The sequence below is a fragment of the Phocoena phocoena genome, chromosome 15, assembly GCF_963924675.1.
Source record: "Phocoena phocoena chromosome 15, mPhoPho1.1, whole genome shotgun sequence".
NCBI classification, from domain to species: domain Eukaryota; kingdom Metazoa; phylum Chordata; class Mammalia; order Artiodactyla; family Phocoenidae; genus Phocoena; species Phocoena phocoena.
This window is the reverse complement of record NC_089233.1, coordinates 37794828-37819437: the sequence shown is the minus strand read 5'-3', so window position 1 is coordinate 37819437 and position 24610 is coordinate 37794828. Positions and strand designations below refer to the sequence as shown.

General features: G+C 61.8%; 3 protein-coding genes across 5 annotated transcripts; 1 reads left to right on the top strand and 2 right to left on the bottom strand.

The window, feature by feature from the left end:
• Positions 1–1955: 1955 nt before the first annotated feature.
• Positions 1956–4477, bottom strand: RPUSD1 (RNA pseudouridine synthase domain containing 1). 3 transcript variants are annotated; one of them, XM_065893080.1, is made up of 6 exons: positions 4328–4477; positions 3608–3794; positions 3411–3534; positions 3177–3279; positions 2922–3023; positions 1956–2488 (listed from the first exon to the last, which is right to left on the bottom strand). In XM_065893080.1, the coding sequence occupies exons 2-6, from the start codon at positions 3787–3789 to the stop codon at positions 2061–2063; spliced, it is 939 nt and encodes a 312-aa protein (XP_065749152.1). In that variant the 5' UTR covers positions 3790–3794; positions 4328–4477; the 3' UTR covers positions 1956–2060. The 3 variants fall into 3 exon arrangements, with proteins under 3 accessions (XP_065749152.1, XP_065749151.1, XP_065749153.1); XM_065893079.1 differs by lacking the exon at positions 4328–4477 and having other exon boundaries at positions 2061–2488; positions 3168–3279; positions 3608–3789; XM_065893081.1 differs by lacking the exon at positions 4328–4477 and having other exon boundaries at positions 2061–2488; positions 3656–3789.
• A 268-nt stretch (positions 4478–4745) lies between these two features.
• CHTF18 (chromosome transmission fidelity factor 18) lies at positions 4746–12907 on the top strand. The gene is made up of 22 exons (XM_065892512.1): positions 4746–4836; positions 5055–5249; positions 5332–5482; positions 5648–5816; positions 6179–6271; positions 6366–6418; positions 6551–6695; positions 7022–7231; positions 7734–7831; positions 8109–8232; positions 8312–8463; positions 8588–8681; positions 8928–9026; positions 9168–9298; positions 9540–9711; positions 10542–10766; positions 10848–10997; positions 11089–11219; positions 11868–12012; positions 12116–12229; positions 12638–12697; positions 12773–12907. Exons 1-22 carry the CDS (start codon positions 4746–4748, stop codon positions 12905–12907), a joined length of 2937 nt encoding a protein of 978 aa, XP_065748584.1.
• Positions 12908–13252: 345 nt separating this feature from the next.
• On the bottom strand, positions 13253–13641 carry GNG13 (G protein subunit gamma 13). The gene is made up of 2 exons (XM_065893535.1): positions 13544–13641; positions 13253–13358 (listed from the first exon to the last, which is right to left on the bottom strand). Exons 1-2 carry the CDS (start codon positions 13639–13641, stop codon positions 13253–13255), a joined length of 204 nt encoding a protein of 67 aa, XP_065749607.1.
• Positions 13642–24610: the final 10969 nt, after the last annotated feature.

Below are 24610 nucleotides of genomic sequence, written 5' to 3'. Positions count from 1 at the left end.
GACCCTCTGGCAGGTGCCAGCAGTTGGGAAGCACCTGGGTGTGTCCATGGGAAATGGAACTTCCAAAGGTCACCGCAGTCTCAAGAGGACAGGGCTATGAGGGGCCGGGGTCAGCAGTGACCCCGTGTGGCAACAGCAGGCATGACAGTGGCTGAGCACAGCCCAGAGGTGTAGGGGGTGGGGCCGTGAGGAGGGGGCGTGGGGAGAGGCGGAAAGCCTGCACAAAGTGGGCTCACGGCCCTGAGTCCTTTGGGGACCATTCTTTCATTCTCTATACACACTCACTGAGCAGGGTCTGTGGGCCGGGCCACGCTGGGGGTGAGGGGCTGATGCTCCACAGGGACCTAAGGAGGACACAGTGGTGAAATGCTGAGAAGGGGGCGAAACAGGTAAGAGTTGATGGCAGAGGAGGGCATTAGGGTGTGGGGGGGCAGATGGTGGCGGGGAGAGGAGGGCAGAGGGTGAAGGTAGTGGGAAGGTGGAGCAGAGCATGGTGGGGGGAGAGGTGGGGCAGTCCTCAGCAAGGAGGTGAGGTGCTGGGAGTGCCAGGAAGGTGATGCTCTCCCACCCCGCCCCCATCTGACGAGAAAGGGTTGTGCTGGGCACATCACAGTAGCCATCCATCTGTCCGGGCTGCTGCCCGGTGGGTCCCTCCGATCCTGTTACAGATGAGGAGACGGGGGAGCAGAGGCTGGGACCTGGGTCTCTGCAGAGGCCCCATGCGGGGTGGGGGTGGGGTGGGGGGGCTGCCTCTGGCTCCACCCGGGCTGAGAGCTTGCTGTGGTTACAGGTGGGGTGAGCCCAGGAGCCCCACAATAGGGCCTGTCTGCCTTGGCCGGCCAAGAGGAGGGGCCTGGCCTAGTTGGGCACAGGGACATGGTGTGTGACCTCAAACTGGCTGGAGGCCTAGGCGCCAGCCCTCCCGTGGCATTCTGAGATGTTGGAGGGCCCCAAGGTTTGCACTGTGAGGGCAGCAGCTCTACGGAGAACCCTGGTGGGACCAGGTGGATGCTCTGATGTTTTGGCTGTGGGTCTTGGGGTCCTCCAGGGATGCAGCTGACCCAGCTCTGTCCCCTACTCAGAGCCCAGCCCCCACACCAGGGCTGCAGGGTGTTCACTGTATGGGGGGTGGGCAGGTCAGCAGCTAGGATTATAAGGTCTGTCCTGGCTCCTGCTGGGGTCTAGGGCAAAGGTCTGTCCAGTGAAGGGATGGGGTGGGGGTGTGAGCCCCCCTGAAATCCCCACATCAGGCACATTCATGGTCACTTGCAGGGTCAGTCATTGAGCGTTTATTCCCAGTTCTCAGAGTTCAGCTATGGCTGGGGAGGCGTGGCCGTGTTGTGGGGATGGAGGAGGCGGGGGCTGGCGGGCTGCCCTTGCTCCCAGCTGAGGTCCTGCCTGGAAATTGCCAGGCAGGTGATGGAGGCAGCAGCCGCAATTAGGGGCCCGGAAGACCCCATGGAGCAGCGCTCAGGGCAGGCCTGGAGGGATGGCACGTGAGGTGGGGGCTGAGGAGTGTGGCCCACACCCACCTCCATGTGAGACACTCAGGATGCAGGTGGAGGGGGCAGAGTCTAGCAGAAGCAAAGGCACAAGGTCAGACGGGCCTAGCAAGGAGGGTTGAGGTCTGCAGATGGAGAACCCAGCCAGGCTGGGGTGATGGCCACAGAGGGTCCAAGCAAAGCAGCGTGGAGCACGGTGTTCTGGGGTGTTGTCTGGGGGCCCAGGAGGAGCCCACCTTGAGGGTGGCCCAGGTCCTGGCTCTGCCTCTTCCAGGGTGACCCCGATCAAGTCTACAAATAAGTTCCTGGGGTTGAGGCTCTAGAACCAGGGAGGTGCTCTGGGGCAGTTTGTGGGGGTTGGGGTTTTGGGAGGGAGGCCCATGTGGGTCCCACAGCCCAAGAGCTTAATCCTCTGGAATTGCAGCTGCCTGGCTCCCCCTGCTGGCCCTGCCGGCCCCGCTCCAGGCCTGGCCATTGCAGGGATGTGTCCAGGACTCTGACCTGCAGCCCCCAACCCTTGGAGTCCCAGCCTGCCATCCCCACCCCAGCACGATGCTCTCAGTTGTCCGGCTCCAGCGTCCACTCCGACAGCCACTTCAGGCAGGAGGCCCGCTGTGCTTCTGTCTCAGGGAGCTTGGCAGGGGGCGGTGGGGGCCGGCCCGGCCCGGGCAGGGGCGTGGAGGGGCTGCAGGGCCTGGGGCCCCCTTCTGTGGGGTCAGGGTCTGGGGCAGCCCGCAGGACCTGGACGAGCTCGTCCAGTGGCTGCACCAGGGTGTGGGGGCTCCAGCAGGCATCGAGGGTGGGCACGAAGGGGTCGGGCGTGCAGGCCTCCACGCACTCGGTGCATGTGGGGATGCGCAGGTAGAAGGCGTGGAGCATCATGCGGAAGGGCTGGTCCTCCTGGTTTGAGGCCTGGCCATAGGTCTGGTCCCCCACGATGGGGTGGCCCAGGGCGCTGCAGTGCACGCGCAGCTGGTGCGTCCGTCCTTTGGGGAGGAGAGGGGGCCAGTCAGGCAGGGGCGCCACCCCATGCCCACCCCCTACCCATTCACGTCATGCCCAGCACCGTCCTTGAAGCCTCACACAACCCCTGGGGGCAGCAGACCTCCCTGTTTCATGCCACAAAGACGTCAGAACTCAGAACAGAAGCGACTTCTGGGGTTGCCCCTGGTGAGGCCAGGGCGATGCTCGATCAACTAGAGAACCCAGGCCAGAGCGACCTCGTACAGGGCAAGAGGCTGCAGGCTGTGAGGCTGAGTGTGGGGGAGGAGTCAGCCTGGCCAGCAATGCTGGGAGACCCTGGGCAGGTTCCTTTCCTGTGTGATGGGGACACTTCGGTGCCCTGTGCCAGGAGATGCCCAAGGCAGGACACCATCAGCAGATAGCAAGGAGACCTGGGCACACGCGCCCTGGACACACCCGTGAGAGGCTGCAGCAGCACTTTGGAGACAGGATCACCTGCATACAGTCCGTGTTCCAGGACCACCAGCTCAGTGAGGCTTGGTTTTGGGTTCTCACAGCCTGAAGGGAGCAAGGAAAGCCCAGAGAGTTGGCTGGGCCAGCTCTATGGCTGAGTCCACCCCAATCCCAGGTCGCCTGCCCGGGTTGCCCCAGCCTACCCAGGGTCCCCACTGGACGACTGTGCCCCTGGCCCCCACCCCCTGCCCTCCGTACCCTGTGTGCCCTCAATGCACATGGTGTGGGTCCGGCCTTCTGTGCTGTTCTTGCCAATAGCATAGCTGATGGTCATTCGGCTTTCCTGGACGTGCCCCCGCACCTGCCAGGAAGGGGGTCACACGCTGCTCACGGGGTCACCCACCACTGCTGGGAAACCCATCTGACAGCCAGAGGCTATCAAAGTGGATTGAGAGTTGGAGTCTCCTGCTCCAAGGACCAGCTAGGCCTTACCAGAGCCAGATAAGCCTTGGTGACTCTCCGGTCCTTGAAGCACCTGTAGGCACTGCCTGCGGCTGCCTTGTTCAGGGCCACACACAGTGCCCCGCTGGTGGAGAAGTCCAGTTGGTGGCAGAACCTAGCATGGGGCAGAGGATCAGTGGTGGCTGGGCTGTGGGCCGCTTCCCACCGACGGAGGCTGCTGTGGGTACCTGAACCCGTAGCAGGTGTCAGGGTCGGCCAGCTCTGGGAAGCGGTGCCGCAGCTGCTTCTGGAGGGTCAGCGTCTCCCACCAGGACTTGCTGTCGATGCGCACATCCCAGTGCTTGTTCACCACCAGGAAGTCACGGCTCCGGTACACGACACACAGGTTCTCCACGCTGCCTGGCTCCATGGTGGCTGCAATGCAGGGCAAGTGCATGGAGCAGGGTCATGGGGTGTCCAGCCCACATCAGGGTCCTGCCCACCTGGCGTGGACACCCCTGCTCCCCAGGGCCCTGGGTCTGAAGCCACCGAGGCTGTGTCAGGCAAGCTTGCAGACCTACTGTGTGCCTGCACTCCCACCTCTGAGTCAAGTAGCAGGGTGTCAAGTAGCAGGGGTCTGGCCAATATCAGGGGAGATAGTGTTGCCCTAGGCTCTGGCTGTGGGGCAGTCCTGCCAGACCTGGGCCTGGGGAGAAGCAGTCTTGCCCTACAGCCTGCTCCCACGGACCCTTCCCGGACGGGCCACGGACGCGCGATAGGGGCCTTTTCCTGAGTGGGGTGGGGTGCAGGGCAGGGGATGGGGCTCTCCCTCTCCCACGTATACGTCCCCTGCCCTGCCTCCCCTCCGAGGAACCCTCGCCTCCCGCGTCTGATGGGCACAGGCGGAGAGGTGCCCGGCGGACTCCACTGCGAATACTTCCCGCGCCCCTGCCCATTCCGAGATCGACCTGCAGCTGAGCTGCGCCGTCTGGGCCCCCGATGCTGCTGCCCGGCCCTGGCTCCTGCCCTCGCGTCTCCCTGCCTCGTGGCCCAGCAGCCCCGGAGCAGTCACTTGGACCACAGAGGTGCGCCTCGCCGGGCCCAGCCTGGGCGCTCAGTCCCGCCTACGTCCCGCCCACGTCCCGCCCACGGCGCAGACGGGCGGCCGTGCTGACCAATGGAGAGCGCCCGGATCCCGCCGCTCCAGCTCCAACGTAGGACTCGGCCCCGCCCGGCCTGCGCGCGCAGCCACGCCCACGCCCCCGCCCCTCCCGCTGACCAATGGCGAGCGTCCGGATACGCCGGCCGTTGATTGGCGGCGCCGGGTCGCTTTGGGCAGGAGCTGCGCGCTGGGCGCGGGAGGTTCGCAGCCGGCGGCGGGCGGCCATGGAGGACTACGAGCAGGAGCTGTATGGCGTCGAGGATGACTTCCACAGTCAGTTCGCGGCCGAGCTCGAGGTGCTGGCCGAGCTGGAAGGTAGGCGTGGGCACTGCCGTGGCCTCGTCCCCCATAGCTCGACAGAGGTCTGGCCCACCCGGGGATTTCAGGAGGGCTGCTCGGAGGGGAGGCGCGAAGGCCGGGAGGCAGCAACAACCTGGGAGAGAGCAGGGCCCTGCAGCGCCGCCGACCTCGGGGGCTGTGACTGTGTGCAGACGAGCTGCTCTGCATGACTGCTGTGAGTTTTCTCTCCGCAGGGACAACCGGCATGTCACCTTCCAGGGACCCCTGGCCCACCGTGGGCCGGCCCCGCCTGACGTTCGAGGAGACCATTGCTGGAGGGAACGCTGCCACTCACTGCTCTCCAGGCGGACCTCCAAGGAACAGCAAGGGCGGTGCCAGGAAGAGGCAGCTGGCCGCTGACATCCACGGGGAGAGACCCCTGCCCCCTAGTATGTTTTCCGGGGGCCCAGAGCATAGGGGTGGGGTTCGAGGCTGGAGAAGGACCTCTGTTCCTTCCATGTGTCTCCCCAGCCCCCAAAGTCAAACGGTCCAGGCTGGAGGCTGCCAGGAGACTGAACTTCAGGTCCGATGAGATGGAAGAGCCGCTGCCTCCTGACTCCCCGACTCAGGACATCACCCCCCCACCGAGTCCTGAGGTCCCTGCTGAACTATGGGGCAAGGGGTGTGTAGCTTGGGGTACAGGTATTTCAGTATCTTGGAAGGATCTGGTTTCTTCAACAACGTCTTGAGGGCTGGGGATTGGGGGCCTGTGGGAGGGCTGGGTAGCCAGCAGTGGATCCAAGTCCCTTCCCCAGGAATCCCCAAGATGGTCATGGTCCCTTCCCAGGCCCTTGGACACCGGGGCTGATGTGGGTCTCACTAAGGCCTCGCCAGCCGCCCGCAATCCTGTCCTGAGGCGGCCCCCTGTCTTGGAGGACTACATCAATGTGACCTCCACGGGCGGCGACCGGGCCTTTCTAGTGCTTCGGGCTGACCCAGTGGGCACTGGGGTCCAGGTGGGTGCTGTGCAGACATGAGCGGGGGCCTGGACATCACATCCCCTACCCTGACCCTGGGAACCCCTCTAGAGGTCCATCTGGCCTCTAGTCTTCCACTCGGGAGAGCCATCTTTCTCCTTCACTTTCCTCCTCTTTCTTTTCTTTTTTCTTTTTCTCCTCCTTTTTACTTCTTTTCTCTTCTCCTCCACCTTAGACCTGCTGCCATTCCAATGATCCCTTGGGGTTCCTGGTGAGAAGGGGCTCCTTGTGGCCCGTTGATGCGAGGAAATGCCATCTAGGTCCCTGAGCACTGTTGGGAGGGGGGTTGTAGAAATCCCATAACCTAGAGGAGGGTGACTGATGCTCTCCCTTCCCTGCAGAGCCCTCTTCTTGACATCCGGTGGCATGGCCGTGGCCAGCTGGACTTGCTGGGTGTGTCCTTTGCCTCCCTGAAGGAGAAGATTGACAGCGAGGTAGGGTCTGCTGGGGTTTGCTGGGAAGGGAGAGGTAGCTCAGGGGTGACTGGCTGGCTGAGCCATCCTGATTCCAACCCCATTGTCTGCACAGCGGCGGCAGCGACTGCTGGAAGAGGCCCAGCGGCTCTCGGACACACTGTGCAGGTGACACAGTGGGCCCCTCCACCTCTGAGGTCCTCACCGGTCCTTGGACTGCTGACCACCAGCATGTATTCTGGGGGATGTGATCCCTGCATGGGGTTAAGGCCCAGTGGCTCAGGGCACAATGCTCTCCAGTCTTAGGTCAGAGGAGGTGGAGGAGGGGCCCCAGCCCTCGGGGGCCTCTGAGGAGGAGCCGGCTGACAGCCAAGATGCTTCCCAGCATTGCCTCTGGGTGGATGAGTTCGCACCCCAACGCTATACGGAGCTGCTCAGTGACGATGTGAGGTCCTGTTTTTGCTTAAGTGAAGTGTGACTGGCTTCTTTGTTGCCGAGAGAAAAGTACTTAGGGCCTAGCAGGTCTTCATTTTGCCAGCCCACAGAGGTGTCAGGATTTGGAGAAGGGATTTGACCAGCCTCGTTGAATTGTAGGTGGGGAAACTGAGGCCAGTACAGAGCCTTTCACCGGTCATCACTTCACCGGTCATTCAGCCTCAGCATCACTGTGTGTGTCTTTGGGCTCATGACAGTAGGGTGACATGAGGGGCAGGCACTAGGAGTCCTTGGTGCTGGTGGCCGCCCCTCCAGGCCGGGCCTCTCTTCTTGCAGTTCACCAACCGCTGCCTCCTCAAGTGGCTGAAGCTGTGGGACTTGGTGGTGTTTGGCCGAGAGCGGCCCACCCGGAAGCCCAGACCCAGTGTGGAACCGGCCCGTGGTGGCAAGGAGGCCACAGCCTCCAGCAAGTGGAAAAGCCACGGACAGGTGCTAGAGGAGATGCTGGAGGCTGAGCTGGATCCAAGCGGGCGGCCCCGGCAGAAGGTGAGCCCACCTGGCTGTGGGCTGTTCTCTGGATGGCTGGCACCTTTGCAGCCTCTAGGGGCCATGAGGCACATTTACTGCCCCCGAGGGTGTAGGTGGAATGATGTCAGAGTCTAGGTGAGGAGTGTCAGCAAGGTGAGCTGGGATTTGAGTCCTTTCTTCTAATGACTTAGATAAGACTAGCACTCCTTGCAGGGCCCTGCACCTCCCCACAGTGATTATGCTGGACTGTGGGTGGGTTCTGGGTGTTAGTCACGTCAGTAACAGCTGTGTCTTTGTCAGGTACAAACGTCACCCACTTCAGGCAAGGCTTTATTCTCGCTCTGCACGACCAGCAGGCAGGGGCTTGTTCTCCTTTGGTGACTGGGGCAGGGCAGGAGAACATCTCTTAGCACTGAGCTTCATGGGATAGGATTTTCAGTCTCTGGGGGTTGGGCCAGGGTCTCCCAGAGTCCGTGAGGTGGTGTGGGTTACAGCATGTTTTCTCCTGTCTTGGCTGCAGGTGGCGCTGCTGTGTGGGCCTCCAGGGCTGGGCAAGACTACCCTGGCCCATGTGATTGCGCGGCACGCTGGGTACTCTGTGGTGGAAATGAACGCGAGGTGAGTTGGGGGAGGGCCAGGTCTCCTTTTGTCCTGATGTGTCTGGTCGAGCCTGGGATACAACCCTGAAAGCCTGCGGGTGGTGGGCTGTGGAATTGTCCATCCTCAGGGCTCACTGGGATTTGGCCGCAGTGTCATGGGGTGGCCTTGTGTAGTATCCGTGAGTTGTACACGTGGTGGCTCTGCCCTGGGAAATTGTCCTGCTGGGGACACTGGCTGCTGCCCTGGCTGAGGCCATGGCTGCCCTGACAGCCCCTCCCTGGCCTCTTGGTTCCAGTGATGACCGCAGCCCTGAGGCCTTCCGAACGCGCATCGAGGCAGCCACGCAGATGGAGTCGGTGTTGGGCACTGGTGGGAGGCCCAACTGCCTGGTTATCGATGAGATCGACGGGGCCCCCACGGTGGGCCTCCTGGGTGTGCTGCGGCCGGGTGGGCAGGCAGTGGGGGCTGTGACTCACCTCCGTCTGCATGTCCCCCCAGGCTGCCATCAATGTTCTCCTGAGCGTCTTGGACCGCCAGGGCCGACAGGAGGCAGAGCCAGGGGGCCCCGCTGTGCCCACGGGCGGGGGGCGGCGGCGCCGGGCGGAAGGGGGGATCCTGATGAGGCCCATCATCTGCATCTGCAATGACCAGTGAGTGGGGCGGGGTGGGGCGGGGTCTCCGCTGGGTGGGCGTGCCCCACGCCTGCTGGGCTGTGGCACGCACCCTGGCGGCCCTGGCCAGGTGGGCTCGCTGTGCAAACCGCTCATCCCACAGGTTCGTGCCCTCCCTTCGGCAGCTGAAGCAGCAGGCACTCCTGCTCCACTTCCCGCCCACGCTGCCCTCCAGGCTCACACAGCGGCTCCAGGAGGTCCGTGAGAGCTGCCCTCCCTCTGCCATCAGGCCCCCAGCCTCCCAGCTGGTCCCAGGATATGGGGTGGAGGTGCTGGGACAGTTTGGTCTCTGGTGGTGGGTGGTTCCAAGCAGCGACTGAGGTCCTTCCTCAGGGATTTTTGGCCTTTGCTCCCCATAGGACAGAAGCTGACCCCTGTTTCTAGGGAGGAGGTGGCTTTAGGGTGGGGGTCGGGGGAACACTCACCCTCTCACTTCCCTGCAGATCTCCCTGCGGCGGGGCATGCGGCCTGACCCTGGCGCGCTGGCGGCCCTCTGCGAGAAGACAGACAACGACATCCGCGCCTGCATCAATGCCCTACAGGTGGGCAGGTGGCCGTGGTGGGGGTGGGGCAGGGGCAGCCAGCAGCCAGCACTCCCCCATCCCCGCACCACCACCGTGTCTAGTTTCTACACGGGTGGGGGTCAGCCACCCTCACCGCCCCACCCCCCACCCCATGTCCAGTTCCTGCATGGGCGGGGCCAGCGGGAGCTGAGCGTTCAGGCTGTGCAGACCACACGCATTGGCCTCAAGGACCAGCGCAAGGGGCTCTTCTCCGTGTGGCAGGAGGTCTTCCAGCTGCCCCAGGCCCGGAGGTAGGTAGGCCAGCCCCAGTCTGGGATGCCAGCCAGCTCTGCCTTTGCTGACGGGGTGTGAGGCTGTACGGCCCTGGGGGCTGCTTGGCTCTGCCTCGGCCTCCCTGACTGTCCCTTCTCGGGGACCTCAGGGTATCGTAAATGTATACAAGCTGGTGCCGCCGGGAGGGAAAGCGTGGGCAGGGCTGGGTCCAGTGTGATGGGGCGGGGCTCCACTCCAGCCTCAGGGCCCTCTCTGCAGGCACCGCGTGGGTCAGGACCCAACCCTGCCCACCCACACACTCCTGCTCGGTGATGGACACGTGGGTTCAGGGCCCCTCGCTACCAAGGTGCCCCTGACCGCGGCCTCTCAGCGGTTCTACCACATCTTGCATGTGGCCGCTTCTGCGGGTGAGCACGAAAAGGTGGTCCAGGTAACCATGCTCTACCTCAAACCTTTGTGGGGGGCTGAGGGGCAGGAGGCCAGCATCCGGCAATGTTTCTCATCCCCAGACAGTGAGTGGGACACGCTTCAGATGGTGCTGAGCCCGAGGAGAAACAGGCGGGTGGGAGGGTGGGGAGTGGACACGGGGCATCGGGAGGCTTCTGAGAAGGGGTGGGAGCAGGGACAGGCTGGGAGGAAGGACTGACCCTGGCAGGAGGGGGATGGCTAGCGTGGGGTCGTATGATGGGGTCACTCTGGCTGCTCTTGGGGAACTATCTGAAGGGCCCCGGCAGTAGCTGGATTCTGGATGTGAGCTGTGGGAACAGGGACGTGGGTGCACGTGGGGTGGAGAGCAGGTGGTGGATGCCCCCCATCCCCTGGGAAGCCTGGTGTAAGTCGCCTCCCTGGCTAAGCAGCTCTGGATTAGCAGCTGGGGATCCTTGCAAATCTGGAAATCCACTGTGTGGAGGGCAGCGTGGTGGCTGGAGGCGAGGGATTCCCACATGGAACAAGGGTTGGGGGCTCTGTGTCCTTGATTCTGGTGAACAGAACTTCCTTTAGGGAGGGCTTGGGGGCTTCTTTCTCACATGTCTCAGGGTCTTGGTCAAACCAGAGTTGGGGTGGCAGGGTGGGCCTTCCTGGCCACCCCCGTCCCCAGGGCCCTGTGGCTACTTGCTGGTGTCTGCAGCTGTGCCTGAGACCCTGGGCCTTGCAGGCAGGTGGGAGGGGAAGGGTCCCACTGGGTGGTGCTTGTGCTGTGGGCTGGGGGGGCGTGAGGCTGGAGGGGCTCAGGGAACTGGCCCGTCCACCCGCCTGCAGGGCCTATTCGACAACTTCTTGCGGCTGAGGCTGCGGGACTCCAGCTTGGCAGCCGTGTGCATAGCACTTGACTGGCTGGCCTTCGACGACCTGCTGAGCCGGGCCGCCCACCACGGCCAGAGCTTCCAGCTGCTGCGCTACCTGCCCTTCCTGCCCCCAGCGTTCCACCTGCTCTTTGCCTCCAGCCACGTGCCGAGGATCACCTTTCCCAGCAGCCAGCAGGAGGTGCGCCCCACACCCTGCCCACACCCAGGGTCTAACACCGGGGCCCTGGGTGACTTGGTCCTCGTCTGCCCTCCACCCCAGGCCCAGAATCGGATGAGCCGGACACACAACCTGATGCAGACGCTGGTGTCGGGCATCACGCCAGCCACCCGCAGCCGGGCTGCACCGCAGGCGCTCATCCTGGACACCCTTTGCCTGCTCCTGGACATCCTCGCACCCAAGCTGCGCCCTGTGAGTGCCTTGCCTGGAAGGGCTGTGGCTCCTGGTGGGGCAGGCCCCTGGCCACGCTTAGCACTCCTGCCTGCTGCCCACTATCCCACAGGTGAGCACACAGCTGTACAGCGCCCGAGAGAAACAGCAGCTGGCCAGCCTCGTGGGCACCATGCTCGCCTATAGCCTCACCTACTGCCAGGAGCGCACGCCCGATGGGCAGTATGTCTACAGGCTGGAGCCGTGAGTCTGTGCAGCACCTGGGGTGGGGGTGCCTGGGGGCAGGAGGCTGGGGGGCTGGGCTCCAAGTGCCATGGTGATTGCTCGGCACGAGTCTAAATGCATGGCTTTGGAGGTGTGAGTCTGTTTCCCCATTGGAGGGTGGGAGAGTCAGTCCTAGCTCATTCCTTGCCCAGATGTGACTGGGGGATGGGCACAGCCCTGGGACCTGAGGTTTACTGCAGAGCCTCTCAGTGCCCCCAGGAGCTACCCCCAGAGGGCCCTTGAGCTCCCCAGGGCCCCGTTTCTCTGTCCTGAGAGGGTCGTGGGGATGGAGGACCGGCAGCAGTGGTGTCCAGATGCAGATCCTTGAGGCAGTAATGATGCTGGTTCCCAAGCACCCAGCCCCAGGCCTGAATCCAGGCCATGCCACGTTGTGTCAGTTCCTCCCTTGCAGCCCTCTTCAAGCCCACATACAGCTGGGGAAACAGAGGCTCAGAGTGGATAACACCCCTGCTGCCACAGAGCTGGGTGCGGCAGGGACAGGACTGGACCCGGTCCTGCATTGTTGCATTCCGGCAGTTGGGGTCGGTGCTAGTGAGTAGCTCCTGCCCCGTCTCTGCTGACTGAGTGCCCTGGTGTCCTGCCCTGCCCTGCTCACCCCGAGAGCAGGAACGTGGAGGATGTCTGCCGCTTTCCCGAGCTGCCCACCCGCAAGCCCCTCACCTACCAGGCCAAGCAGCTCATTGCCCGTGAGATTGAAGTGGAGAAGATGCGGCGGGTGGAGGCCTTGGCCCGGGCTAGGGTCGGCCCCCAGGTGAGCCCACCCCAGGCTCTGAGCAGAGCAGGGCCCTCAGAGTGGACACCGTCCTTGGTATGATCCTGCCCAGTCAGCTCTCACTGTACGTGACTTCCTGTAGGTGGACGGGGGTCCCCTGGGGGGCACTGGGGAGAAAGGGGCGCAGCCATCTGCCCCATGCAGCCACGAGCAGCGGCTGGAGTGCATCCTGAAGAGAGCTGCCCTGGAGGAGCAGGTGTGGTAACCCTAACGCTAATGGGGGGGCGGGGCTAGGTGGCCAGAGGGTGGGGCCGCGTGGGCCTGGGTGGGCGACCTTGGAGTGCTATGGTTCTAAGTCCTGGAGGTCCAGCTCCCTGCTGTTCAGCGTGATGGTTCCACCTGGCTTCAGTTTCTCATCTGGGCAGGATGCTGGCACCTCCCACCCTGGACCTGACCTTGGCAGGGAGCAGGCAACTGTGAGGGTGGTGAAGGGTGGAGGGAACACTTGCAGAGGGTCCGCGCTGGGGTGAGGGTAGGGGGCCATTGCCCAGAGGTGCCACGAGACCCCTCCTCCCTGGGAGATGGCCTCTGGGCCCTCCCACCAGGTAGGGGGCTGTCCGCTGTGGGTCAGCCCCCATGAACCTGACCGGCCTGTCTCCTTTAGCCCGAGAGGGACTTCTTCGGTCGTGTGGTTGTCAAGAGAGCGGCAGCCCCGAGCACAGGTGTGTGGGGAGGTGGGGGCGGTTGAGGGACTGGGGTCAGGGTCGGGTGGAGGAACGACTGTGTGGCCCCTGCAGAGCACGCAGCCCCTGAGACTGACACGACCGAGCAGCGCATGGGCACCGCGGTGGGCAGGAGCGATGTCTGGTTCCGCTTCAAGGAGGGCGTCTCCAACGCCGTGCGGCGCAGCCTGTACATCAGGGACCTGCTGTAGCCTGGGCCACACCAAGCCCCCAGGATCCATGCTGCCACCTTGGCTGTGCTAGATACTCTGACCCACACTTGACGTCCCCAGGATCTATGCTGGACACTGTGGGGGCCGTGCCAGATCCCCCTGTCCATGCCGGACACTCTGGGGTTGTGCCAGACACCCTGGATCCACACCGGACACCCTGGAGCCACACCAGATGTCCCCAGATACACACTGGATGCCTGGGTGTTGCTTTCTCTCCTAGAAAATGTACAAAAGCATGTACATGCTTGAAAACTCTTTATAGAAGTCACACTTTTACAGAGTCATTCTTTTTACAGGGAGGCGTGAGTCTGCGGTGTGGGGGCCTCACAGGATGGCACACTTGCCCTTCTCCACCCACGGGTTGTTCTTCATCAGGTCGGGGTTCAGGAAGGGGTCCTTGGGGATCCCGTCCTCAATCCACTTGAGGAGCCTGTGGGTGGGGAGGGTAGGGTGAGCACGAGGGCACCTGCCCTCCCTCAAGTGCTGCCTGATGGCAGTGTGTGGGGGTGTGGTCTTGGCTCATACAAATGAGCACAGAGCAGGGAAACGAGACGCAGATCATGGCTGGCCTTGGGTGGGGTGTGGCCGGGGCTCCATGGGGTCCTGGGGACTCACTCAGGGATAGTCTTGGATGACATCTCCCTCTTGAAGGCCAGCTGGTACTTGAGGCTCTCCACCTCTTTCTTCATCTGGGGCACGTCCCACTCCTCCATGGCATCCGGGGCTTCGGAAGTGGCCAGCCTGGGGCTAGAAGGTATGGGAGGAATCAACAGACCCTCCAGATGCTCCATCCCCACTGGTGAGCCCCCTCCCACCCCCCAACAAAGGGAGGGAGGGAGCCCCCACCCTATCACACTGACACCAGCTCACTGCCTAGGGAGGCCCCCACAGCCCATGCCACTCACCAGGGTACAGGGCTGGAGCTGAGGCCCCACTAATGAGGCCCTGTGTGCCTGCCCCCACCTCCCATGGGGCTAATTAACTGCAGAGAAAACTTTCCACCCCTACCCACCAGCAAAGCCTCACCAAGGCTGGGCCTGTGGGTTGGAGAAGGTGGGGTAATGTCCCGGTGCTGGGGGATAGCAGAAAAGGACAGGTCCCCTGACCCTCCACCTGCAAGACCCACTTTCCACTCCCGGTAGCAGAAACCTATCATGTCAGGGATGGGACTCTGACACACACACCCATACCCATACCCACACGTGCCTCCCCCTGCTTTGCATGGGCAAAGCCCACCCCGAGGGCAGGTTAATCCAGGGGCCAGGAGAGTGAGGCTGCTATTTGCATCTCTGGCCAGGGGGCTGGGGGCAAATGCTGGGGATTTTGGGGTCCCAGGCTGAGCAGCTGGTCCAAGACTTGGAACCCCTGCAGCCTCCCACTGCCCAGTGTCTCCTCTGACCTGCCTACAAGCCCCTGGCCCCGTCTCTGAGGGTGGGCCCGCCCATCACAGCCACAGGTTCAGACCTCTCAGGAAACCCGGCCAGCTGTGGCCAAGTGAGGGCAGGTCGCTCCTGTCTCCCTTGATGCAGCCCACTCAAGGGGTCCAGGGAGCCCCTTGCTGTCCTCCATCCCCTGCCCTCATCACTGAGGCTGGGAGCCAGAGAACCGACTTCCTTGACCTGGGAAGTGTGGGCAGGTCCGGCCAGGAGTGTGACCTCGCCTGCCTCAGGCCGTGGAGGGAGCTCCTGGGAGGGTCAGCCAGGAGCGAGGGTGAGAGCCGGGGGAGTAGGGGGACTTTTCAGGGGCAGCCAGGGGGGCGAGCAGGGGCTCCCTCCTAGAGACCCCGAGTTCCAGCACCCCACCCGGCGGCTCAGGTTCTCTGAGAGTCACGTGGGCGGGGGCTTCCCAGGCTGGGGGCGGTGGCAGCCCGGTCCGCAGCCCCCTCCCCCGTCTCCGCCAGCCTTACCTGCGCGCAGCCGCCGCAGCCGCAGCCGCCGCCGCCCGCCCTGCGCGCCCCCGGCTTCGGCGCACGGCGCTGGCTCGGCGGGCACTGCGGGCGGCGCGCACGGCGCACGGACGCGGCTCCCCACGCAGCCAGCCCGCGGACGGAGGGGTCCTCTCCACCGGTCAGGCCGGCCCGTTGCGACACGCAGGGCGGCTGCCCTCGCCCGCAGACGGACAGGCAAGGGTGCCTCGGGGGTTAGGGTGGTCCAGGTCAGCCCAATGGGACCTGGGCAAGCCCCAGAGCCCCAGGCCTCGGTTTCCTGCTCAGCGCAAGGAGCCAGTTCACCAGACCTACCTTGGACGGTGACCGCTAGGGCAAAGATGACAAGGGCCAAGTGATGGCGAGGGCGAAGTGATGGACGAGTGAGCCGGGCACACAGGCGGGCAGAGCCCAGGCAGGTGCCCCGCCCACTCCTGCCACCTGGGCCAGGCCCTAGCACCGCCCCCACTCTCTGCTCTCCTTCCTCAGGGCTGGGTTGCCCCTGGGAATCTGGCTTCATCAGGCACACTCTGCTAGCCCCGGGCAGGGCACTCCATTGCTGGGGCACCAGCTGGGGGTGGCAGATGCATCCGGGAGCAGTGTGGGGTCAGCTCTGGCCCTGGGTGACGTGTCCTCCCACCGGGCTGGATGGGCTGGGCGGGCTGGGCTGTCACGTTGTACAGCACCAAAGACCATCAGCTGTTAGGTTGTATCTCAGCCGCTGCTGCCTCTCATGGGCTGGAGTCACCAGGCCAGGTGGGAATAGCAAGGATGGGGTCAAGATGCTACATCCCCCTGGGGCTTCAGCAGTGTCCACTGATAGGCCCAAAGCTGACCCACCACAGTGTGAGCCTGTTCTGGCCAGGCCACCTGGGCCTGGGTGGAGTTGCTTCCTGCTCCGGCCCCTGCCCTGCATTCCCAGGCCAGAGGCAGGCAGACTGGGCAGCTATGGTGGGTGGCAGGGCCCAGCTCACCAACCAATCCCTTCAGAGGCCAGACCCCACAGCTCCCCAGGGCAGCCGGGGCCAGACCCTCAGCAGGTGCTCCTGCAGCCTCCCCTGGCTGACTCTGCGCCCACTCAGAAGGCAGGACAGGGTAGGGGGTGTTCCCTGCCTGCCTTGGGCTCCTGGGCCCTCCCTGTTGTGACCACATAAAACAAGGTCAGCTGCGCCTCCCCGGCCCGTCTGGCACATCAGTGTGATGACAGATCAGGAGGCACTTTGGGAACTGGGCCATGTTAGGAAAAGTAGGGATTATTTTTATTATGGATTTATGGGGGTTGGGGAGCTTAGAGCCAAGGGTGCCAGCATCCTCCTCAGGGCAGATGGCTGGCAATGCTGGCCTCACTCCACCCCCCTGCCTGGCCCCTTGGGTGCCCTGTGACTGGGCGTGTTGCTTGGGCTACCTGGGGCTCTCCTGTGGCTGTGGGCCCAGCTCACGAAGGGGCTCGGGGCAGGGTGTCGAGTCAGCCCCCAGAACTGGCTCAAGATTTAGACTGAGACCCAGGCCAGCCAGGGCCTGCCACCACCCATGCCTTTCCCTTGAGGGTGTGGGCAGGACAGGGAACCCAGGACCAGGTTCTGGCACAACAGAGAGTCCTCTGGAAGATGCCCTGGTGTGACCCGGCAGGGCATGGCCCCTGTGGTCTGCTCCGGGGCCTGCATTGCAGGCACTGTTTAATCTCTCCTCCGTGGATCAGAGAGCTCCACTGTAACCACAGCTGAAATCAGCCTTAGAGCTGCACACAGGCCTTAGTGATGACACTTGAACATACCTGGGCATCGTCACGTCATCAGGATGGCGGGAGCTTGGCCTGCAGGAGGGAGCTGTGTGGGGTGCAGGGTCTGCACTCCTGCTCTGAGGTACTGTTTCCTGTCTATGAGTGCTGGTCACACCCGCTGCCCTGTGGACCCTCAGGGTTCAGAAGTGGTCCCTGTGCTGACCCTGGTGGCCCCATGTGGCAGAGGCCAAAACTCCACACGGTGGTCGAGCTGACACATGCCTGCTCATGTGAGCCTGTGAAGCTCCCGTCCTTGGTGAGAGTTGGGGGACCCAGCAACTCCTATTTCTCACTTTCCTGGGAGGCTGGACTTGTGAACCCTAGACACCCCAGGGGTACTGGGTGGGTCTGGAATGAGCAAAGGCCCAGTGATTTGCGGTGGGAGGAGGACGCTCCAGAAGCAGTGATGGCTTGTGCTCCAGCTGACGCCACCTTACAGTTGCCCAGAGCAGATCCCAGGAGACCAGCAGCCTTTCTGAAATTATCTCCACTAACTGGGCTGCTGGTGAGAACCAACAGGGCTCCTGACTGGCCTAGAAACGGCTGTTCCAGGCCCCACACCTGCAGGGCTCCTGACTGGGGCGGGGGTGTGGGCTGGGCTCCTGGGGACAGGGTGGGCATGGGGGGAGGTGCAGTGAGATCCTGAGGCAGGGTCCCCCTTGTGCTAGATTTAGTGCTCAGGAAGAATCAGACAGTGGTGTGTATGGGGTGCTCTGACCCATTCTGGGCAGGGTCCCCAAGGAGGGCTCAGGGAGCAGGGGCAGGAAACACCCCCACCAGATGGGACCTGCAGCCTGGTGCTGTCCCAATGCCACTCCAACCTGTGGCCTTGCTGGGCGGGGCCAGAGCTGAGGCCGGCCTCTCACCTGGTCCCTTCTGGGCATGCTGGCGACCCAGTGCCACCCAGGCTGTTGTCAGCTCCCTGCTCAGGGTCCTCCTGAGACCAGGGCTCTCTTCCACATGGTGCCCCAGCAATGGAGTGCCCTGCCTGGGCAGATCCAGCCCCACATGCAGGCGTGATGAGGCCTGAGTGAGACCACCTCCCCCGTGTCTGCAGCTTCGCTTCAGACCTTGGGGAGGTCAGACCCTACATACAACCGGCCTCCAGTGAGGAAACTAAAAGACAAGTGTTCCATGCTGCAGGACCCAGGCCTGGCGGGCGCCCAGCCTGACAGCACTCCATCCCAGGGTGGGCGTGGAACCCTTGGTGTTACAACAGGCTGACACGCTCCTGAGGCACAGTGACAGTGGCCCCGGGGGATGTGCCTACTTGTTTCCTGTCCCTGGAAACAAAACCAGCAGAGGCGAACACGGGGACTGGAAGATACCAAAGAAGCTTTATTTCACCCAGTTAAACAGAGCTCACAAAAAACTAGGTAGTTCTTGGATAATCTTTGAATGTTTGAAAACGATTTTCAAAAATAATTTAAGCTGTTAGACTCGTGTGCAAAATATACAACAAATGATTCCAGGGAACCATGGGCTCTAGTCAGCACAAGCTCTGAATCATAAAGTCTCAGGGAAGTGACTCTGGTTAAGTGGTTTATTTTAACGGCTCTGCGGTCCACAGGTGACTCCATCTCCTTCCTCGCCCGCTCCAGTCCTCCTGTGATGCTGGCTCCTGCCAGCATGTGGAACAGGAAGACGCACATGGTCTGTATCTCGGGACTCTGAGGCTCAGGAACAGGCCCAGGGCCTGCACCCACCTAAGCCCCGAACACTCCAGTGCCCACAGGCCATGGGGGTCCCCTCCTGATGAGGCCGATGCCACTCAGTGGTCCTGTGCATTGCTGGTGAGTCTACCGGTCTGCACCCCCAAAGGGCCATGCACCACGAAGGTGGGTGAGTGGGGCAGATGCACACATCGGGCCACCAGTGCGTCCTTACAAAGGCCTGGGCGTGGCTCTCAGCCTTCCCTCTTGACTCGCACGCCCCAGGTCTGTGCAGCACTGCAGAGAATTCTACCTGAGCATGGGGCAGCGGCAGCGTGCAGCTACGCGAGTGGGGCTGGGGGCGTGTGGAGGGCCCCCCGCACTCTGTCTCACAGCTGACCCCACACATGCACCCCCTGACGAGGTGGAGCAAGGCTGGCCCAGCGCAGTGGGCCACTTCCAGGAGCACTTCACCTCTGCTGCCTCACAGAGGAAACAGGTGCAGACCAGCCTATCAGCCACCCTCCCCCACCCCCCCACCCCCCGCTGCCCTTGGGCCAGTGGCCAAGCACAGTGGGACTTGCACCTTCAGCACGTGTGCTTCTAGTCCCAAGCAATACGACCACCACGTGGGGGTGGATTAAAGAGGCCTCCTAGAAACAATTTCAGTGCCCAGAGGTTTTCCACAAAAGCAAAGGGAGGAGACACCTCTGTCAGGCAGGGGCCGCCTCCCAAGGCAAGGACAATGTCCAGCAGTACTCGCCGTCTAGGGTAGTCGGATGAACTGGCCCCTGTGCTGAGCAGGAAACTGAGGCTCTGGGGCTTGCCCAGGTCCCACCCTCTTCTGTGGGTGTTGTGTCCTTCATTTAGTGACTTCCCTCAAACACCTGGAATCCCTGGCCATCTGCTTATTTCATCAGAAGCTGCAGAAGCTCTGGTGACTGCACAGTGCAAGTGACTGAATGGGCACCCTCAACTATCACAAAGCTCTCTTCCCAGAAAGGACCCCCGTCCTGTGCCAGGGGATGAGGTCTCCATGGGGACTGTGGACGTTCACCCCTCCCAGGTCCAGCGTGGGGCTCCCTCCCCTGGGCCGTGTCTGCCACTCGGAGATGCAGTCTGTGCAGACTGCTCTGGCCAGATGGGGTGGAGAACTTGAAGCCTCACAGGCAGACACTAGAGTTGCAGGGATCTAGACACCCCTCCCACCCCCGGAATTAAATCTCCCGGGGAGGGGGGGGGGCGGAGCGTCTGTCATGTGACCCGGGAGAGGACGAAGCCAACGGGAGTCCACGCAAGGAGCGCGCCCTGGGCAGCGGAGCTCGCGGGGTGGAGACGGGCGGGAGCGGCACCGAGGGCACACCCGCCGGGCCCTCCCCACGCTCACGGCCCCAGGATGTGCCAGGCTCGCTGCTCAGGTTCACCCAGGACAAATCTGCTCTTGGGACTCGGCTTCGGGAGGAGCCCACGCACCGCGGGGCCCTGGCCGCTCAGCCGCCGGGACCGTAGAGCAGGGTCAGTGGGCTTCCACTCAAGGCCAGGATTTCGGCAGGAAACCCCGCGCGACAGATGTCGTCATCAAAAGTCCTTACTGGACGAGGACTCCTAGCACGGAGGCTGACGGCCCATTTATCTAGAAAGCTTGAGCCAAACTAAGGTTTCCGGCGGTCTTACTGGTGTTAACGTGGGGTGTTTATCATGAAGAAAGTACTGTACGGCTCCGCGAGGGAAGGCCCTGCAGGAGGTTCCAGGCCGCCAAACCCTGGGTAGGTCCACGATCCCCGCCGCTGCCCTTTTTTCAACTGCCTGTGGCACTGGAAGCTCGCTGCCAGCTTGGGAGATCCCTTCCGGGTCGAAGCGCGGAGGGGGCGGAGCGCTCAGAGGGCCCGCCCCCCGGCTGAGGGGCGGGGCCTCTGTGGTACGCCGTCGTGCGTGGTGCAGCCATCTTGGAGCCGGGCGGTGGCGTCCTCAGGGCGGAAGTGTGGCGTGGAGGGAGCCGGTGTTGTCACGTCTGTGACTCTCAGGTGTTCCCTTGATCTGGCTTCCCAGGCTCCTGTCAAGTTATGGTAGGTGACCTTTGAGGGGGCCGGATACCCCCACGGCGGCATTGGTGAGCGTGACCGGCCGCGGGACTCCGTGAAAAAAGGGGAGATGTTAGAGTTAGGCGACAGAGCCGGCAGGGTGCCTCTGCCTGACCCATGTCCCCCCTCTCAGGTCCCGTCTCAGGTCCTCCCTCTCAGGTCCCCCCACCCATGTCCCCCCTCGCAGGTCCCCCCCTCTCAGGACCCTTCCTCAGGTCCTCCCTCTCAAGTCTCCCCTCCCCACGTTGCCCCTTTCGAGGGACACCCTCCCTCCCTCCTAAAGGGCTGTTCTGGAAACCTGAGCTAGCCACTTAATTATTGTTCCAGGTGCGTTTTGAGGTGTGTCATGGAGTGGACACCGGGCAGTTTTGTGTAAAACTTACAGTCTGGAAAGATAGGTGACAGTGGACAAAGCTTGTATTCCAGCATGAGTCAGTTAAGGACTTGGGGCGCTGTCCCGGTGGCCTGTGGCTTGGACAGCAAGTACAGCAGGCTTGCAGGGAGGGGGAGGGACGTGTTGGAGACAAAATTTGGTGAATCAAGACACAGCAAAGAAGCCATGACCTTTTGCACACCTGTGAAGCTGGTCTCCTGGGATCCACATCCAATCTTGTCCCACCACCGTCTGCTAGGGTGTAGATGGCGGCTCCCACTGGGAGTAGTTGTGGCATCTGGGGGGTGGAGGCTAGGGGTGCTGCTCAACACCCACAGGGGGCCCCACTGCCACCCTATCTTGGTGAGTCCCTGAGTTCTAACTTGGAGGCCGCCTCTCCTTGTTCCTCCACAGCCCCTCCCTCCTTAAGCCCCCTGGCCTGGTCCTGGGCAGGGCCTGGGTTGTGCAGGTAGCCAAGTCCCACCTTCTGGGGGGCCCATGTCTAACGGGCAAATGCGTCAATGGCATGGTGAGAGTGCTCCCCGTGGTGTCTGGAGGCTCTGAGCCGGTCTTATGCCGAGGTCTGTGGAGCTGCATCTCGGAGGAGGGTCCCAGCAGCCCTGCCAGGACAGAGTTTCATGTTACATTCACCCGAATCCCAAAAAGATACCTCCTGAATCTCCACGACTTTGTATGGTGGTGTCAGGCGGCTCCATCCTCGGCTGGCTGGGCCACCCGTGTCCCCTGCCTGGCACTAGGTGGAGCCACAGGCCCATGCAATCACCTCCCTACGTTGCAAACGCTGGACCTAGCTTTCAAATTCGGTCTCAGGACCCCTTAACTCTCCTTAATAAATCCACTACATGTAAACATCACGTTTTAAAGAAAAACAGCATTATTTTCCCATCGTTTTATGTTTGTGCAGATCTCTTAAACGAGCTGCATTCTTGGCTCTGCTTCTGCTGAGTCGGTTCCGACTTTGCCTGTCAGGTATAGAGCCTCTGGAATATCCCACTGTACCCTTTCAAGAGGTCAGGGCTGAGAACATATAGTTCTTCGCAGCCCTATGACCCTGGACCCACCTCGTGAACCACGTATGGTTGACTCACGCCCTTTCTGGTGTTCTGTCCCCATTGACTTGCTGCTTTTTGATTCCTTTTGTTGAAGATAAGGAGGGTCAATCATAAAATATTTAGTATAATTTTATGAGGAGAAATGAGCTTGTGGAAATCTGATTTGTAATCAAGGTTACTCTGCCTGTTGGTCTTGCTGAGGCCCAGATATTTGAGATTCCCAGAGGACACCGTCTGTGTCAGAGACTGGGTGATTGTGAGGGTCCTGGTCCTTTCACCTTTTGGGGTCTATGGAGAGACTGGGCTGCTGTGATTGTGGGGACATCTTGCTACTTAAAAAAATTAAGTATAGACTTAATTAAAACTTTTTTAGAGCAGATTTAGGTTTACAGAAAAACTGAGCAGGAAGGACAGAGTCCCTGTATGTCCCCTGCCCTGCGCTCCCCCCGTCACTAACCTCTGCGCTTGTGAGGCGCGCTCATCACGGTTATGAACCAATGCCAACACAGTGTTAAGTAGCATCCTCTTCCTGTGCTAGGCCCCCGTGATGTGTGGTCCTCACGTCTCGTGGGCTCCTCTGGGATAGGGTCTCTGGCTTAGTTTTGATGGCCTTGACCATTCTGAGGTGTGCTAGTCAGGGATTTCGTAGGGTGCCCCTCAACTGGGGTTTGTCAGATGTTTTTCTCATGGTTAGGCAGAGAGATGGTGACTGCTCCTCGGACCACGACCTTTCTGTATGTCCTGCTTCCCTCCCCTAAGATTGAGAGAGGCTAGAGGCACTGAACAGGGTCCTTCCTGTCCTCCTCAAAGGGAGAAAGAGAGAGGGAAGGGGCGAGAGCCTGAGGGGACGGCAGCTCGGGGCCAGGAGAGCATGTGGTGTCATAGAAGCAGCAACAGCAAAGCAGGGCTGAGGGAGATGGAGGCCCAATACCCTTGAGCATCTGGTGGAGCATCTGGTGGGAGCACCTGGTGAGGAGCCCTGCAGCCCCTCCGGTCTGAGGCCTCATCTCAGGGGGAGCCGAGGCTTTGCTTTGGTGAGGGACTCCTTGGTCCTGGTGGCTGAGCTCTGTCCGGGAGCACATGTCCTCCCAGCTCAGCCCATGTTCCCTGGATCCAGTGGGCAACCAGCCTGCTGTCTCCCCGCTGGGCTTGCTCTCAGGTGAGCTAATGGGATTGTGAGTTCAGGCTGTCGTCTCCTCAGACTCCCCCTTTGGCTTTTCTGGGAGGCCTCACTCTGGCCTCAGGGCCTTGAGCCACTGCTTTCACCTGCTTTGCCCCTCAGGATCCCCATGAGGCTCTGAGGCCCCCGATGGTGCTAGTCATGGGTGACCAGCTCCTGCTGAGGGCCAGGCTCCACAGGGAGCAGGCAGGAGGGGTGATGGGGAGCATGGGTGTGTGCACTGACGAGGTGGTGACTGTAGGGGCTGGTGGATACTCTGGGCTGAGTGGATTGGGCTGGATTGGGAGGTGGGGGCCCCACTCCAGGCTGTCCCTGTCACCTTCCCAGCACTTGGGGTGGGAGCAGCCTGGAACTGTATGGCAGTCTGGGCCTTACCCCTCATTGTCCTGGTGACAACTGGTTTGTGGAAAAGCCTGTTTCCTTCCTAGAAAACGAATGTTTGGCTCCATTCTCCACTGACATGTCCTTAATGAGTGAGGATGCTGAGTGAGGATCGAGGCTCCTGGCTTTTCATAAATGTTCTTAATGAGCCTCTGTTTCTTGTTGTCTCTCAGGCACAGCTGATGGGCAGCCTTCCCATCTGCAGGACCCGCCGAGGCAGCCCCCCCACCCCCTGGGCAGCAGGATGTGGTCGCAGAGGTTCTTGCTGCCTTTGAGAGACGGTCTCCGGACCCTTCTTTTCTGTTGGCTCACGGCTTCTTCCAGACCCTCCACCTGTGTGCAGCTCTTCGCCCCGTGGCCTCCCCAGCCGAGGAATCTGCTTAGCATTTAAAGCAGAAGCAGAACCAGCCCTGCCCCCCAGAAATTGAACTTTTTGTTGTTTGTCTTCAGAAAAGCAAACCAGGTGTTGAGTTGGGCTCATCTGGATTGCTTCAGCCATGGGTGAACAGCCAGACCTTCCCATTTCAATATCCACATGCCTCATTTCTCCCTCCCTAGTGAGGGTCGGAGGTGCTTTGATTGTGCATGACACAGGCTACCCCATTTCACTGCTGGAGAGCTCAGAGCTCGCTGTGTAAGAAACAGAGGGAGGTAAGAGAAAGGAAAGCAGGATGGCCCCTGCTGACCATGCTCCCAGGAGCCTTCTGTGCCCTGGGAGCTGGGCTCACAAATGGTCTGGTGTTTCAGGTATGGACCTTATTTTGGAGCCAGACTGCTGGGGTTCACATTCTGGTATTGTCCCCTCCTGGCTGTGTGGCTTCAACTTCTCTGTGCCCTCGTTTCCTCACTTGTGAACTGGGGTTAACCCCACAGGGTGTGAGGATTAGATAAATTAAATCATAGAAGGGGCTAATGGTCAGTGCTGTGTAAGTGTCACCCCAAGGTGATTTTTTTTTTCTTTTTGCGGTACGCGGGCCTCTCACTGTTGTGGCCTCTCCCGTTGCGGAGCACAGGCTCCGGACGTGCAGGCTCAGCGGCCATGGCTCACAGGCCCAGCCGCTCCGCGGCATGTGGGATCTTCCCGGACCGGGGCACGAATACATGTCCCCTGCATCGGCAGGCGGACTCTCAACCACTGCGCCACCAGGGAGGCCCCCAAGGTGATTTTGATGATGGTGGTGATGACGATGATGATGATGGTGGTGATGATGATGATGGACCTTTCAGCCTTGACTGAA

Excerpts from the sequence above, each read along its gene's own strand:
- RPUSD1 (XM_065893079.1), bottom strand. The coding sequence starts at position 3,789 with ATGGAGCCAGGCAGCGTGGAGAACCTGTGTGTCGTGTACCGGAGCCGT. Across the intron at positions 3,535-3,607 it reads GACACCTGCTACGGGTTCAG|GTTCTGCCACCAACTGGACT; the intron begins GTACCCACAGCA and ends GCCCCATGCTAG. Across the intron at positions 3,280-3,410 it reads CCAAGGCTTATCTGGCTCTG|GTGCGGGGGCACGTCCAGGA; the intron begins GTAAGGCCTAGC and ends CCTTCCTGGCAG.
- GNG13 (XM_065893535.1), bottom strand. The coding sequence starts at position 13,641 with ATGGAGGAGTGGGACGTGCCCCAGATGAAGAAAGAGGTGGAGAGCCTC. Across the intron at positions 13,359-13,543 it reads TCATCCAAGACTATCCCTGA|GCTCCTCAAGTGGATTGAGG; the intron begins GTGAGTCCCCAG and ends CCCCACCCACAG.
- CHTF18 (XM_065892512.1), top strand. The coding sequence starts at position 4,746 with ATGGAGGACTACGAGCAGGAGCTGTATGGCGTCGAGGATGACTTCCAC. Across the intron at positions 6,272-6,365 it reads AGGAGAAGATTGACAGCGAG|CGGCGGCAGCGACTGCTGGA; the intron begins GTAGGGTCTGCT and ends TTGTCTGCACAG. Across the intron at positions 7,832-8,108 it reads GTGGTGGAAATGAACGCGAG|TGATGACCGCAGCCCTGAGG; the intron begins GTGAGTTGGGGG and ends TCTTGGTTCCAG.